Raw genomic sequence first — 15,121 nt, forward strand, 5'->3', positions numbered from 1 at the left:
AATGTGGATAAAAGAAACAAAATTATGATGTTATTTCAACCAGGTTTGTTGGAGTTGTTAGCACTATTACCCCACTGTGAAAAAGTTCCACGGCTGCGGATTTTGATTTTCAGCAAAATTGCTTTTGTGCCTGACCACACCTCATGTTAACACCAACACACCCATGGCAGTACGACTAAAGGACGCAGGTACAGGGTGTGAAAACCACAAGTCAGTTTGGTGGACACTAGACACTTGTATTGCACTGCCATATCTCACTGCATGTTGCCATTCAGCATCAAGAAACATACATTGATATTGCCAAGAAAAGTGCCAAATGTTCGTAAAGGAAAAATGAAAAGTGATGTGGGGGGGGGAGTATGGTCGGGGTTAGGGGAAGGGGTAGGGTTAGTAATAATAGCAAGATTAAAAAAAAAACCCTGTTATGAAAATTTGACTCATGACGGGAGCACGAATAAAACCTGTGAGACTGGGTTGGTATTGCACTGCATGCTGCTTTTCCCAGGATGAAGATGAGATGAAGATATTTCACAGATCTCTTCACTCAAAATGCTATACAAGCCACAAGTCTGAGCCACGCTTACCCCTTGCTCACACTGCCTCCGCTGTTACACTGGTACGGATGAGGGACCCGCAGAGAATCCAAGTCATTAAAAAGATACAAACCTCTCTCAGTGGCCACGGAACCAGAAGTCTATCCTTGCGGGCTGCCGGAGCACTCTGCATCAAAACAGCGAGTGTAGTCTCTGGACCTGTTGCCAGAGATGGCTGCAGCTCTACACAGCAGACAGGGGGGCGGTGTAAGTGGCCCGTTGCGGCGCTTACTTAGCCCACAGGCCTTACATTTACCCTAGCCATGCTTGCACTTACCTTAGGGCCCCTTCACACATAGTGTGAATTTGGTTAATTTGCACCAAAAGTGAACATGAAGCAGGAATCGTGTGCAAAAACGTGTAATTTTGTAGCTGTTTCCAACGCCTCATACACCTGTTGCTACAACTATTTGCACGCACCAGCGGCTGAAAGACAGAGTGTGCACTGTGTGAACCCATCAAACCCTCTTGCGGCAGGTGCCAAATTCCAGCTGACATGCACAGACATCTAACACCGCTTGCATGGCACTCAGAAAATGTGTGGCCATTCGCACTATTAACATGACAACAGTCAGCAGACAGTCACTGTCGAGGTGGATGTGAAATTTGTCTAAGTGCCCCACGACTGTGAAGGAAGTTGCCCAGTGCACACATGGCATGTCAGGGTGTCGGCTCCTCCCACAACAGGTGTGTGTGTTTCACGCGATTCCTCCCCCACAACACATCTGTGCATGTGGTCCCTCCGCAGGCGAGGCATCTCTCATCTGATCACAGAGTGACATCTTGGTCTGTGCACTGACAGGACAGGGGGCGTGACTGGCTGCCCACAACTGTTGGGGGATCTCCGGTCCTGGACATCACAGCTACAGTACACGTCCCGTGTTTTGACGGACACGCACGTGTGCGCTTGTGTGGAAATGCATAAAAACATATATTGCTTTTGTGATGGGAGGAGAAACGGGGCGTCAGTCTGTTTGGACATGCAGCAGGCAAGCTGAATGTCATGTCTGACAAGACATGTGTGTCAGGCCATGAGGGCTGTGAGCGGAGCGCTGCACGACCAGGACACGCCAACAGTATGACAAATACGCCACTTTCAGTCACGTATCAGCAGAAATACGTCGTACCAAACAATGTTTTCTCAGATATCACAGGGCTTTTTTTTTTAATTTAGAAAATATGTTTGCGTAAAATATGTTGTTGATTTTACCCATTTCATGCTCCTATTACAAGACAGTGATTGTAGCACAGTGGTAAAGTTTCCATCTGGTTAACCAGTGTTATTTAACAGCCCGTTCATGATTGTATGTCTGTGACCACAGGTCATCTACAGAAGAACAGATGGATCATATTTGTATTGCCCAGTTGATAAATGTGGTGTTTTTATATGGTGTGTGGGTTTATTTCATTTTAAATACATCCATCTCCTTCCTCATATCAGGCAGGTTCCCACAGCTTTCACAGGACAGTGATTGTAGCTCAGTGGTAAAGTTTCTGACTAGCAATCAGAGCTTTTGGAAGGTGCGGGTTCGAGGCCCGTGGGTGGCATGTAATTTTTATTTATTTTTATGTCAGCAGCTGCACGATGTGGTTACACATCGTACAGCCGCCAGTGTGTTTCTGTGTGCACAAACCGTCGCACCAGCATAGTGCATGCCTGCCCGTAAGCGCCATGTTTTGTGGTTCGATCATTCAAGCTTTTTCGCCGTGAGTCTCCCTGAGTTGTACTTTATTCACACTATGTGTGAAGGTGCCCTTAGCCACACTTACCTTAGCCAAGGCAGATAAACTGCGGTCATGTGGATTTTTAATATCTGCTCTCTGTATGGATGAATGTTATACTGGTACAAATGTTCACATAAAGGATTGAGTGTAGGATAAGACAGGAAACGGTGCTTCCCAATTATACAGTAGCAAAAGGCTTCCAATAAGTGGTTGGTGGAATATTGAATCAATTTGCTGCAGATGGAAGTCAACCTTCTTCTACCTCGTGCAATGCAAAGCAATAAACAGCGCACTGTAAGTGTCATTGCTTGTTTCCAACCGATGCACTTGCCTTTTTCATGGCATAACTCACGTTGTGTAAATAATAGGTGTACTGAATGTTTTGGAGTAGAAGTTGCAGCTGTTAAAAAAAAGCCTCTTGAAGAGGAATAACCCACAAGTCATACCGGAGTATAAGTCACACCTTTTTTTCTGTATTATCAACACTTTAATTTGGGATTTTTGTGCATTGTTGTTGAGCATTTATTCTTTTATTATTAAAGTTTATTTTGTTTTGTGATTTGAATACTGGTTAAGTCTGATATAAAAAGGCATTACAACTATTATTATTAAGAACAAATGTGTCATTTTTCGGTATATGACTCGCACTGGAGTATCAGTCGCAGGACCTCACAAACTAGTATACTCTGGAAAATACAGGTATTATGGTATAAAATGAGGTGTGGTCAGGTGCAGTTTTATTGTGTGGCAGGGCCTCATTTATCAGCCATTCACACACACAGATTTGTGCATAAATCGTGCATACGATCATTTCTACACAATGTATGGAGTTTACCAACTTGTACTTAGACTTAGGAAATCCGTAAATATACACACAGCTTTAACTGTGTGTACGTACCACATATAGTGGTAATACAGGGAAACTGCAAGAGCATGCATCCTCATCCACATATGCTCCTTATTTCTTCAAATATGTATAGAATTTAGTAATTATGTTGCATTACAGAGACACGTAGCCTCACTGTTATCAAAACCAACGAAAGACACTAAAAAGTACCTCAGTCTCACCTGTTACTAAAATACACAAAGCAAATAGTTTCGCTCCTGTAATTTTACCTGAAACATAGGCCCAAGTTAATTTCACTGATCAAACCAATTGGAGATTTTCAGCATGATGACATCACAGGAGCACTAAGGATTCTGGGACAACACTGAAGTTTAAATAATCATGTACTTATTGTGTTCATTGCAGTGCTTTATGATAGTTGTTGTGATGAGCTTGTTAAAGGTTGTTAAAGGCCCCTTTCACACAGAACACAAAGTTGTAGAGAAGCTTGAATCTTCGACTGGACTGGGTTTCTTGATGCGAGGACGTTTCGCTTCAAATCGCAGAAGCTTCCTCAGCTAAAATTCTTGACTCTTAGAGTCAAGACAGAAGTCAGACCCAGTAAATAGTGCAGCAAATAAAAAAAAAAAACAAACAAACAAAACAAAAACAATTTATAATAATTAAAGTGTAGGTGACCCCAAATAATGTGCACAACTAATCACTAAAAAGGATGAAATCTTGATATTTAAAAAAATCCTTAATAATAAAAGTCTATAAGTGAACAGGTGAAGGATAAACAGGTGTCTGAAGCCTGTGCTCTATTTCAGCCATCAGCTGCAGCCATATTGTTGCTACGTCATCACAAGAACAGCACCTGCTGATTCAAGTCCAAATCAGTTGTAAACACAGTGGAGGTCGAGCTGTTTTCGGACATTTTTTTTTTTTTTTCTAGTGTGGTGCTTTTTTTTTTTTTTAAGTCCAGTCTGAATGTGTGTCTGAAGAAACTGTGGAGGACACAGCCTGATGGTTTGGAACCTTATTTAGATGACAATGAGGGCGACAAAACCTTGGAGGAAAACCTTCAGTCTGACAACAGTGATGATATCGGCAGAGTTCAGAACACAGAATGGTAATTATAAAAAATAAATAAATAATGCAGACGATTTCAGGATGTCGGTGGAGGTGATACTTTTTTTTGCCAGATCTTTGGTCTAATCAACTGATTAAAAAAATTAATTTTACTGTCTGTGACATCAGAAAAAAGTGGTGTCGATTTTTTAATTTAGGATTTTCCCCCCATAAAAAACAGGTACATTCAAATCTGAAAAATGTCATGAGGGACTGAAAATATCAGCTATTTTTAAATAAATAGTTTCCTTCTTGAATAGTTAGTGTACTGTATAGGGGAAAAAGTAAGCACTGTGAATACTTTCTGTATATTTAATATTTGTTTTCTTTCAAAGTCTGCATGTCCTCTGGTTGTGTTAATTAAAACATCAGGACACCAGCACACCCGCAGCTAGTCAAAAAACAAAACCCAAAAAGCAAACACACACACACACTCACAAAGCCTAATGCTTTGGTGCCCCCCCCCCCCCCCCCCCCCCCCCCCAACACACACATAGGTCCAAAGTTTGTTTCTGAGGATGACATGAGGATAAAACTTAGATACAACTTCCTGAACCTGTTCTCCAGTTCTTCCTAACTGTTCAGACCAGTAGCTCCAGAAACCTGATGAAACGACCCCCAGAACATATTTTGAGTAAAAGTCCAATTTTAAGATATTTTCCTACTACTACTAATCATAATAATCTACCAATAATAATCATATTTTTAACAACTAAAATGTTTAATCACGATTTCTATGTGCCTACGTTTTGCTACAATTCTGTACTAAGTGGAACTGATTTTAATGCAGAAGGTTCTCTGTTCAAACCCCAGCCCTGCCATATTTCTCCATGTAATGTGGAGTTGCGTCAGAAAGGGTGTAAAACTTATACCAATTCAACATGCAGATCTGCTGTGGCAACCCCAAGTGGGGGGAAAAAAGTGATTCGATGGTTCACAGCTGGTGCATCAGACACAAGAACTCTGGAGGTGTTCAATATCCAGGCCAGAAGATCAGCCTTATTCAGCTGATCAGAGTAGCTGCCCCATGCGGACAGTACGGCACTGACTGCTGTCTGGTGGGACCTTTGATGGCTGTTTGACTGCATGAACTCTCAAAACCAGCAGTGTTTTTGAGCCTTATATTCCTGCAAATCCACAAATAAAAATAATAAATCCTGGAAAACTCTCCCCTGTGTGTGTGTGCGCACAGTCCACCTTTAAGAAATATGAGGATATAAAATGAGCGGGGGGGGGGGTTGTGGAAAAAAAAAAAAAACCCGGACTGCTGTTGTGCGCGTCCCAAAGTGTGCACGAGAGAGGATGGAGAGATATGGCACAGAGTGCGCATGATTGCATATCATCCCGTCAGTGTGACTGTGCGCGTTTGCGCGTCTGATCAGACGATGGGAAATATGAGTGGAATGTGAAGGATGTTGCTGCTGCTCCTCCTCCTGCTGCTGCCCGCCGTGTAGGATGCTCCAACCCGTCTTTTTCTCTCCTCCGGACCCTCCTTCACCTCCTCCTCCGCTCCGGCGAGAGATTTTTGCCAGAAGTGTAAAAGCCTTGGCGCCGGCGCTGCCTCTTTCTTTCTCGTTTCCAGCCGTCATGACCGAAGGATCCCGCCCGGGATGCGGCTCTTCATCCCGATACTTCTCTACCAGGAGCGGCAGGAGAAATATGGAACTTGATTGGCGTCTTTTTTGCGTTTAATGCGCCCCGAGAGATAATTAAACGCCGAGGAGGTGTGGAGACTGGTGTCCGGAGAGAGCGCAGGGCAGTGGGATGGATTGTCGGTGAAAGGAGAGGAAGAAGGGCAGATTATTTTCTGAGGATAAAAGAAAACGGAGGGGGAAAATGCAGTTTGAGACATTGCGTCAGTTCTGTAGCTCGGTTTTGTCACATTTTAACGGGGCTTTCTCTGCGCCTCAGAACATCTTGCAGACGGAGCTGTTCGAGCAGGCGCTCAGCACCATCGGGTGAGTGATTCCTTTAAAGAAACGGCCTGATTTATGAGGAAGGGCTTCCCCGTCCGTTGTTATGTCAAACCAGTGTTGGTCGGCGGGGGCTGCTGCGCGCATCGATCGGCGGTCGGCCTGCGTAACGGGGCCGGCGTGCCGTCGCCTCTGCTGCTGCTGCAGCACATATTTCCTGGCTGGATGATGATGATGATGATGCTGCGCACGCGTCCGTGCGTGCGGTTAGAACGAGCTGCTTGGCAGACTGTGCATACCGACGTGTGACTGTGCGCGCGCGCGCCTCAAAGGGCCGAGCGCTGCAGCATGTGTGCCATATATATATATATATATATATATATATACTTTAAAGAAAAGTGCAGGATTATCACATATCCACCTACGCACGCACATGCACCATGCATGGTGGTTTTGAAACAAGTCGAAGCAGGAATATATATTTTCAGTGCAATGACAAACTGAGAAAGGGGCTCGCCAAAGCCCAAATTTTGTCTGTGTATGTGTAATGGAGCTGTATATAGGAACTAGAGAGCGCACTCTCAATGCTGCACACTAAACGAAAACACATGACGTCTCCTAACCGGGCAAAATATTGATGAAGTACCTGGATGTTAATGTATTTCAATGGAGACTTGCGACTGAACACAGTCAGAAAAATGCTCGCAAAATACGTGTTAAAATGCCATTTTGACCTGGATATCGAGCCAGTAATTAAATTATGTCAGGAAAGTATTAAACTTACCCTGACACACACACACATTCCCAAGTATTAGTGTTGAAAGTTACACGGATCTGCGCTGTTAAGCTACGCTGCTGGGCTGAGCTGCTGCTGTGTTCAACGCAGTACGGCTCCTAAAACCATTACAATACATTTATACATATTATATTTTTACATAATTATCCTTTATTGACCGAGTTTCATTCATGAAGTCAGTGGTGTGTGTACACATCTCTATGTGTGGGTGTGACTGTGAGCGGCACAGCGTGGGTCATCATAATCTCATTATTTTAAGGTGCAAATTAAAAAAAAAATCCCCAGTCTTGTCGAACAGTTTTAATCACTAACGACAAGTATTTTAACTAGACATTGGTCTAGCAGTGGAAAATATCAGCTAGACATAAGTGAAGAGTTAATGTCCGTGTCATCGGGCGACACAGGCACGGGCAGGAAACATACAACTGTTTATCATCCAAATATCACAGACAAAGTGACAAGAAGAACCAAAACCACTTAACTTATGGAAGGAAATATTGTCTCCCTTGTTCCTCCGTTTGTGGCTTTGCCAACATGTGCAGCTTTCTGGCATATTCCACCTGTTTCTTGACGAGACTAAGTGAACTTCTATGCATGCAAATCACTAACTTGCCCGGAATTAAAATGGCGATCACGCCTCCTTGTCGGCACATGGCTCAGCGCTACTGCGCTCTCCAGTTCTTATATAACAGCTCCATGGTGTGTGTGTGTGTGTGTGTGTGTGTATGGATAACGAACATTATTCCATGTTGCTGCATGTCTAATATTAAAGTCACACCAAATCTGCTCACTCACATTTATAACCTTTACATGTATAAAAATTGCAGCCCGGTCTCACATTTTTATACCTCCGCCAAAGAGGTTGTGTTTTCGGTTGCGTCCGTTTGTTTGTTGGTTGGTTGTTTGTTAGCAGGATTACTCAAAAAATCCTCAATGGATTTCAATGAAATTTTTACCAGGGGTGTATCTTGGCCTAACTTAGAAGTCATTAAATTTTGGTAATGATCCGGAACATGATCCGGATTCAGTAATTTTTTAAGGATTCTTTATAATTGCAGGATAGGGCCAATTTCAACATTTTTGCATCTAACTTCATGAAGATGGGTCACAAAGGCTGAATTAAGTTACAACACAACAATAATTTAGCATTTGTTTTTCCTCATTGAATAAACTTATTAGAAAAAAAAACTTGTGTAGTTCATGCAGTTTCTCTTTATAAATACATTTGCTGAAGATCTAAGGGTTTAAAACCCTCTGGGGCTGACACCATCGTATATGACAGCTGAGACCAAGCTTTACTAAATTATAAATGTTTTAATGATATGAGATAGAAACTTACTTTTTTTGCTGAAACATTAACTCCGCGGACTTTTGAGCCACTGTGCACCATCTTTGTAGTCCTCAGAGAAGCTGTTTGATGATGTGAGCAATGTGAGTGTCCAGTCGGAATTGGTTCACCGTCACATGGTTTTCCAAAATCCAATTGTAGGGCAGTTTCACCTCACGCAACACACCAAAGATTGTTTTTAGGAGTGATGCTTTCCAAGTTGGCCCCCTACACCATTACACACAGCGAAAGGGAAAGTGAGCAGATGGAGCAGACGGAGAGCCTCTCATACAATCTCACATGCTCAAACAGTGTGTGAGTTTCAGGATTGCTCGCCTAGTTTTCCTGTGACTGTTACAAGTACTGTTTACCATATCAATGGAGCGAGGGGGGAGGGGCCGCTCCTCAAACTGAATGAGCCTCAAAGTGTGAATGTTCTTTCAGAAAATGTGCATTTGTGTTTATTGTTTGAACCTTTTTGTTGTACAGTCTTTCACACAAGAGCCTGAATTACCGTTATAAAGTGTCAAAACAGTTGTTTATTATAGTTTGCTGTGTGTTTTGAATAAATGTGTGTGGAAAATTATTTTCTGCATTACTTTTTCCTTTCTTATTTCTCATTGTAAACCTGTATTACACTTATAAAACACAACTATAGCATATATATTTTGAAAGTACAGGTTGTCCTGAAAAAAGACATAAAACTTGATTGTGGGATGCAAGGAGGGCTGTTAAGGCGAGTGAACTGTCCAAAAAATGCCCTCGGACCCCAGTTGGTTAACCACTGAATCTGAAACATGATGGTAGATGCGTGAAACGACATGGAATAAGTCTCTTTGCAAAGGGTATTCTATGTGACGTCAGTGACCCTATAGCCTTGGCGAGGTTTGTGCTCTAGTTTTTTTTTTGTGTTTCCGCCTCGAAAAGCACCTGATTTTCATGAAAGGTTTTTTATTTTGCTATTATAATCTTCCACTTCTCCTAACTCTGACCATAACCATTAGTGTCTACCCTCCCATAACCCTAACCATAACCCCTAGACCTCCCTGTCACTCCACATTTCGTACCCGCATCATGAAATGAAATCGTCTCCCCTTCATGAACAGTGCCCCATTTCCGTGCCCCGTCACAAACCTATAGATACTTTTCTTAATGCCGCCAAGAACTGCCGTGACACTGGGTTGAATAATTGGAAGCTAAAGAAAGCACAAGTTGCCTCTCACACTAGTGAATTAATTTTTCTATGAAATCCTCTTGGACAAGTTTGACTATATTGCATGCAGTGTATATTCATGGCATATATGCAAGAATGGCATCATAGTGATCTTTCTGACTTGCATCCCTGCTGACTTGTCTTCTGTCTCTTCTTGACTGGGTTTTGACGTGATGACATTGACTGACCACAGTGAAATGTGTGTGAGTGAAGATGGGAGGTGTCAAAATAAAACCCACCCTAACGGTTCATGCTCAAACCCTCTTTTAAAGATTTAGGAATCAAAAATACAGGCACTGTTTGAAAGTGACTGTTTGTAGCTCTCTGACAATTAAGATTTGTGTTGAATATGGAAAAAAAAACTTGAGTGTGATGTGAATCCGGCCAACACACAATGTACTGCTAAGGCTGCTCAAAGGTCAGAGGTACACCAGGAAAATATGTTCTGGCAACTTTCCACTACAGTCTTCACTGGTTAGCATCTTGTAACATGTATTTGCAATGGTGGTGTGCAAAAATATCATATACAAGTACTAATAAATTAATAATGTGGGTGCAAATTCAGCAATATTCAGCATGGTCGACCACGTATACAGCAACTTAATTATTGTCCTTGATCATCATGGTTTCAGGCTTCAGGTATTATGCCCCCCCACTCAGTGAAGTTCCTGGGACATTATGTATTCACTCTGTCCATCTGGGCATCCCTCTGTAAAGTTTTCGTCTCAGCACACTAACTAAACAACACCTTGTCTGATTGAAACCATTTCTTAGAGCCCTTTCACACGTAACACGGAAGACGCAGAAAACTGGAAGAAATCTCCAAACCAATACGAAATGGGGAACCACGAAACATTCCACCTGCTGTTGTGAGGGATGCACGGTCGCACAGGCATGCACGACACACCGACGACTGTTTTGTGCACAGTGCAAGAAGCTGGAACATGTTTTACCACATTGCGCCTCTGTTGTGGAAAAAAAACCCAGCTGAACATGTGCACTGCATTGCGCACTGCTGTGGAGAAACAGAAAATAAAAAATACATGCCACCCGTGGGATTCGAATCTGCAATTTACAAAAGCTCTGATTAACAGGCAGAAAACTTTACCACTGCACTACCATCGCTGTCCTATAACAGGGGCATAAAATGGCCTAAAATCAACAAGAGATAAACATATTTAAAAAAAAAAAAAAGAGGAATTAGATGATGTAGATGAGGAAGTCTTTAATTTTTGCGGTAATAACTGACAAAACGGCATTTGTTACAGCGTGTTTTTGGTGATATGTGACTAAAAGTGGCATATTTCCTACACTGTTGGCTTGTCGTCCTGTGGCACGCTGGCTGTGGTCTCTGTGTTTTTAATGTTATATGTTGTGTGCACTGAGCCGGCATTTCCAGCTGCCTGAGAGTCTCTGGCCAGCACACCCAGGTGTTGTGGGGGCGCAATACACACACAATGCACTCGCATGGCATGTATTGAGGGGGAGCTGACACTCTGGCACACCACGTGTGTTGCTTGGCAACTCCACAGTTGTGGAGGCACTTAGACTCAGCCAGCTCAAAAGTGGTCACATGCTCACTGTGTTCATGCTAACAGCACGAATGGTCACACATTTTCAAAGTGTCCAGCAAGTGGTGTTGGATGTTCATGTGTGTCATCTGGAATTTGGCCGACAACTGCTGCGAGAGGGATCGATTGTGATCTCACAGGGCCCTCTCTGTCTTTCAGCCGCTGGTGTGCATGAATAGTTGTAGCGACAGATGTACAAGGCGTTAGAGGCAGCTCTAAGTTTTCACAATTGGCATGCAGTTCCTTCTTTGTGCACTAGTTGCTTCATTTGTGTTATGTGTGAAGGTGCCCTTATTGATGTATTGAAGGAGGCTAGAGGAAAGTTTCTTTCCAAAATGTTTATCACCTGTTATACAGTATGACTGCTACAGATTACCATCTGGTTTTTGTTTCTGAACAATAGGTTAAAGAACAACTCATCTGACTGAAACCATTTCTTGGTGGTGTACTGGGGGAGGCCAGAGGAAGGCTTCTTTTGAAAATGGCTGTCGTCCCTTATCCAATATGGCCACTATGTACGAGGTCTGTTAGAAAACTATCCGACCTTTTTATTTTTTTTAAAAACTATATGGATTTGAATCATGTGTGATTGCATCAGCCAAGCTTGAACCTTTGTGCGCATGCGTGAGTTTTTTTTCACGCCTGTCGGTGCGTCATTCGCCTTTGAGCAGGCTTTAAGTGAGCAGTGGTCCACCCTCCTCGTCGGATTTTTATTGTGAGGAAAATGTCTGAACGATTTGGAGCCTTGCTGCATCAAATTTTTCCAGAAACTGTGAGAGACAGCCAGGTGGAAACCATTTGGAAGATTCAGACAGCTTTCAGGGACGATTCTATGGGGATCACACAGATTAAGGTGGTTACAACCGGTTTAAAGACGACGCCACAATGCGGAGGGCGCGCCGCACTCCGAGCGGCGATCAACAGGCTGAAACGACCAGATCATTTCCAAACTGAACGCTGTGTTGATCCGGGACGTCGTCTGACTACTACAGAAATGGCAGAAGATGTGGACATACCACTTTTTCGGCACATTCCACTGTTACAGGAGTTTTTGTCATGAAAAGAGGAGCGGAGGAATTCGCCACGGAGCCACTAATGGCGTGGGACAAAAGCACCTCAGTGTTTGTCTCACAGGACATGTTGTAACATGCCAGCTCTTTGCACCATTCGGAAGATTCAGACGGCTTTCGGTGGCTTTTCAGTCGTGTGACTATCCGAGAAATTGTGGATGAGCTGGACATGCCACAACATGTCCTGTGAGGCTTCATCACGGTGTTGCTTTTTGTCCCGTGCCATGAGCGGCTCCGTCCCCACGCGCGAATTCCTCTGCACGTCTTTTTATGACAAAAACTCCTGTAACAGTGGAATGTGCTGAAAAAGTGGTATGTCCACATCTTCTGCCATTTCTGTAGTAGTCAGATGACGTCCCGGATCAACACAGCATTCAGTTTGGAAATTATCTGGTCGTTTCAGCCTGTCGATCGCCGCTCAGAGCGCAGCGCGCCCTCCGCCATTGTGCGCCGTCTTCAAACCGGTTGTAACACTCCTTAATCTGTGTGATCCCCATAGAATCGTCCCTGAAAGCCGTCTGAATCTTCCGAATGGTTTCCACCTGGCTGTCTCTCACAGTTTCTGGAAAAATTTGATGCAGCAAGGCTCCAAATCGTTCAGACATTTTCCTCACAATAAAAATCCGACGAGGAGGGTGTACCACTGCTCACTTAAAGCCTGCTCACAGGCGAATGACACAACCGACAGGCATGAAAAAACTCACGCATGTGCACGAAGGTTCAAGCTTGGCTGATGCAATCACACATGATTCAAATCCATATAGTTTTTTAAAAAAATAAAAAGGTCGAATAGTTTTCTAATAGACCTCGTATGTCATCAGCACAATAAGTCACAAAATCCTCTTCTGACCGCAACAATTTCTTGATTGTGTATTGGGGAGGCGAGAGGAAGCATCCTTTTGAAAATGCATACAAATTGTCATGACAGTGTTTCGCTACACAAATAGACATATACCATCTTTGAAGCACAAGCGTTTTGCATTGAAAGAATTTACAGACTTGCGCTGGGTCATACGCCAGGCTTTGCATTGTTCTTATTATTTTCATTAACTTATTTTTGTCATATTATTCACTCACTTTTTTATTTTGTGTGTTTGGGGGGGTGGGGGCATTCAGATGGGTTATAATAACATTACAGCAAAGTTATGTCATAATGTTATAGCCGTGTTCTTGGTCTGTTGGTTGGTAACATTCTCAGGAAGATCCTAGTAGCATCATGGAGAGTCTACAAATGAATGTACCTCTAATGTTCTTTTCCATCACCGTCCCTTTAATGGAACATTCAGACAACATTCAGTTGTTAGCTGGAAATTGTATGATAAATTTTGTGCAAATAAAAAAAAAACATATTGATGTTGATGCAGTGGATTTCACATTTCTAACTGATGCATCATGATGCATTAACTTTTTTTGTGACCCCCCCCCCCCCCCCCCCCCCCCCCCCCCACACCACACCACACAATAATGCATACATCGGTAACTGTCTTATGCAGTAACTGAATCCTAAACAAATGTGCTGTGTGTATGATGCTGCTGTGTAGCGGGAAATATTTTTTACAATAACTTAGAGGCATTAGAATTCAGATTTACAAATTCATTGTTTCATTCCCTTGTTAGCTGCAGACCTGTTGTCTTTGTTGAAGAAAGTGCTTGTGTGGTGAATCTCACTTTGATGCATTGTAGCATATTATGATTAGTCTGCTAATGCTCCCCGATGGAGAGACCTTGGTCACCTGGTCAGGCGTGACAATTTGACTCATTATTCAGATGGCAGAAATGGTTCAAACAAAATGGTCCAAACAGAACCATGTTCCTTGCAGCTGCAGGCCAAGAAAATGCACAAGCCCATTTTGTAAACATTATTCTTTCATGCTCACAGATGCAGGTGTATATCTCCACACCGTGCTGTGTCTCCAGGGACTGCAAGTCTTTTCCTCTTGTCCCACCCGCCCAGCCATCAGAAATAATTACAGCATTGCTGGGCTCTCTGCCACCTCACATTACATGGCCAGAACACTCAGCCACTGGAAAGGCTGAACAGGGGGCTCTGTGCCTGGAAACTGTGACCCAACGAGCGCCACATCTGACTAAACTCAACTGATTTTCCATCACTTTCCTTATTTTTCATCTTTGTAAATTCCTCTGGCAAGTTTTCAAGCTAAAGGTACAACCCCTGGCAAAAATTATGGAATCACCGGCCTCGGAGGATGTTCATTCAGTTGTTTAATTTTGTAGAAAAAAGCAGATCACAGACATGACACAAAACTAAAGTCATTTCAAATGGCAACTTCTGGCTTTAAGAAACACTATAAGAAATCAAGGAAAAAAGATTGTGGCAGTCAGTAATGGTTACTTTTTAGACCAAGCAGAGGAAAAAAATATGGAATCACTCAATTCTGCGGAAAATTATGGAATCACCCTGTAAATTTTCATCCCCAAAACTAACACCTGCATCATATCAGATGTGCTCGTTAGTCTGCATCTAAAAAGGAGTGAACACACCTTGGAGAGCTGTTGCACCAATTGGACTGACATGAATCATGGCTCCAACACGAGATATGTCAATTGAAACAAAGGAGAGGATTATCAAACTCTTAAAAGAGAGTAAATCATCATGCAATGCTGCAAAATATGTTGGTTGTTCACAGTCAGCTGTGTCTAAACTCTGGACCAAATACAAACAACATGAGAAGGTTGTTAAAGGCAAACATACTGGTAGACCAAGGAAGACATCAAAGCGTCAAGACAGAAAACTTAAAGCAATATGTCTCAAAAATCGAAAATGCACAACAAAACAAATGAGGAACGAATGGGAGGAAACTGGAGTCAACGTCTGTGACCGAACTGTAAGAAACCGCCTAATGGAAATGGGATTTACATACAGAAAAGCTAAACAAAAGCCATCATTAACACCTAAACAGAAAAAAACAAGGTTACAATGGGCTAAGGAAAAGCA

At 42.8% G+C, this 15,121-nt stretch overlaps 1 protein-coding gene across 44 annotated transcripts in view; it reads left to right on the forward strand.

The window, feature by feature from the left end:
• Nucleotides 1-15,121, forward strand: part of rims2a (regulating synaptic membrane exocytosis 2a) — a 725,652-nt gene that overhangs the window by 212,785 nt on the left and 497,746 nt on the right. For 2 of the 44 annotated variants that reach the window (XM_034173792.1, XM_034173791.1), the window contains exon 1: nucleotides 5,808-6,233. The exons of 37 other annotated variants lie outside the window; for them this stretch is intronic. In XM_034173792.1, coding sequence (XP_034029683.1) covers nucleotides 6,112-6,233 — 122 coding nt within the window. In that variant the 5' untranslated portion in view covers nucleotides 5,808-6,111. Of the gene's footprint in view, nucleotides 1-5,806; nucleotides 6,234-15,121 lie in introns of those variants that run through there. 5 more of the 44 variants (XM_034173805.1, XM_034173804.1, XM_034173789.1 and 2 more) reach the window with 4 other exon arrangements.

This window comes from Thalassophryne amazonica, chromosome 7 (assembly GCF_902500255.1).
Source record: "Thalassophryne amazonica chromosome 7, fThaAma1.1, whole genome shotgun sequence".
Lineage (NCBI taxonomy): Eukaryota > Metazoa > Chordata > Actinopteri > Batrachoidiformes > Batrachoididae > Thalassophryne > Thalassophryne amazonica.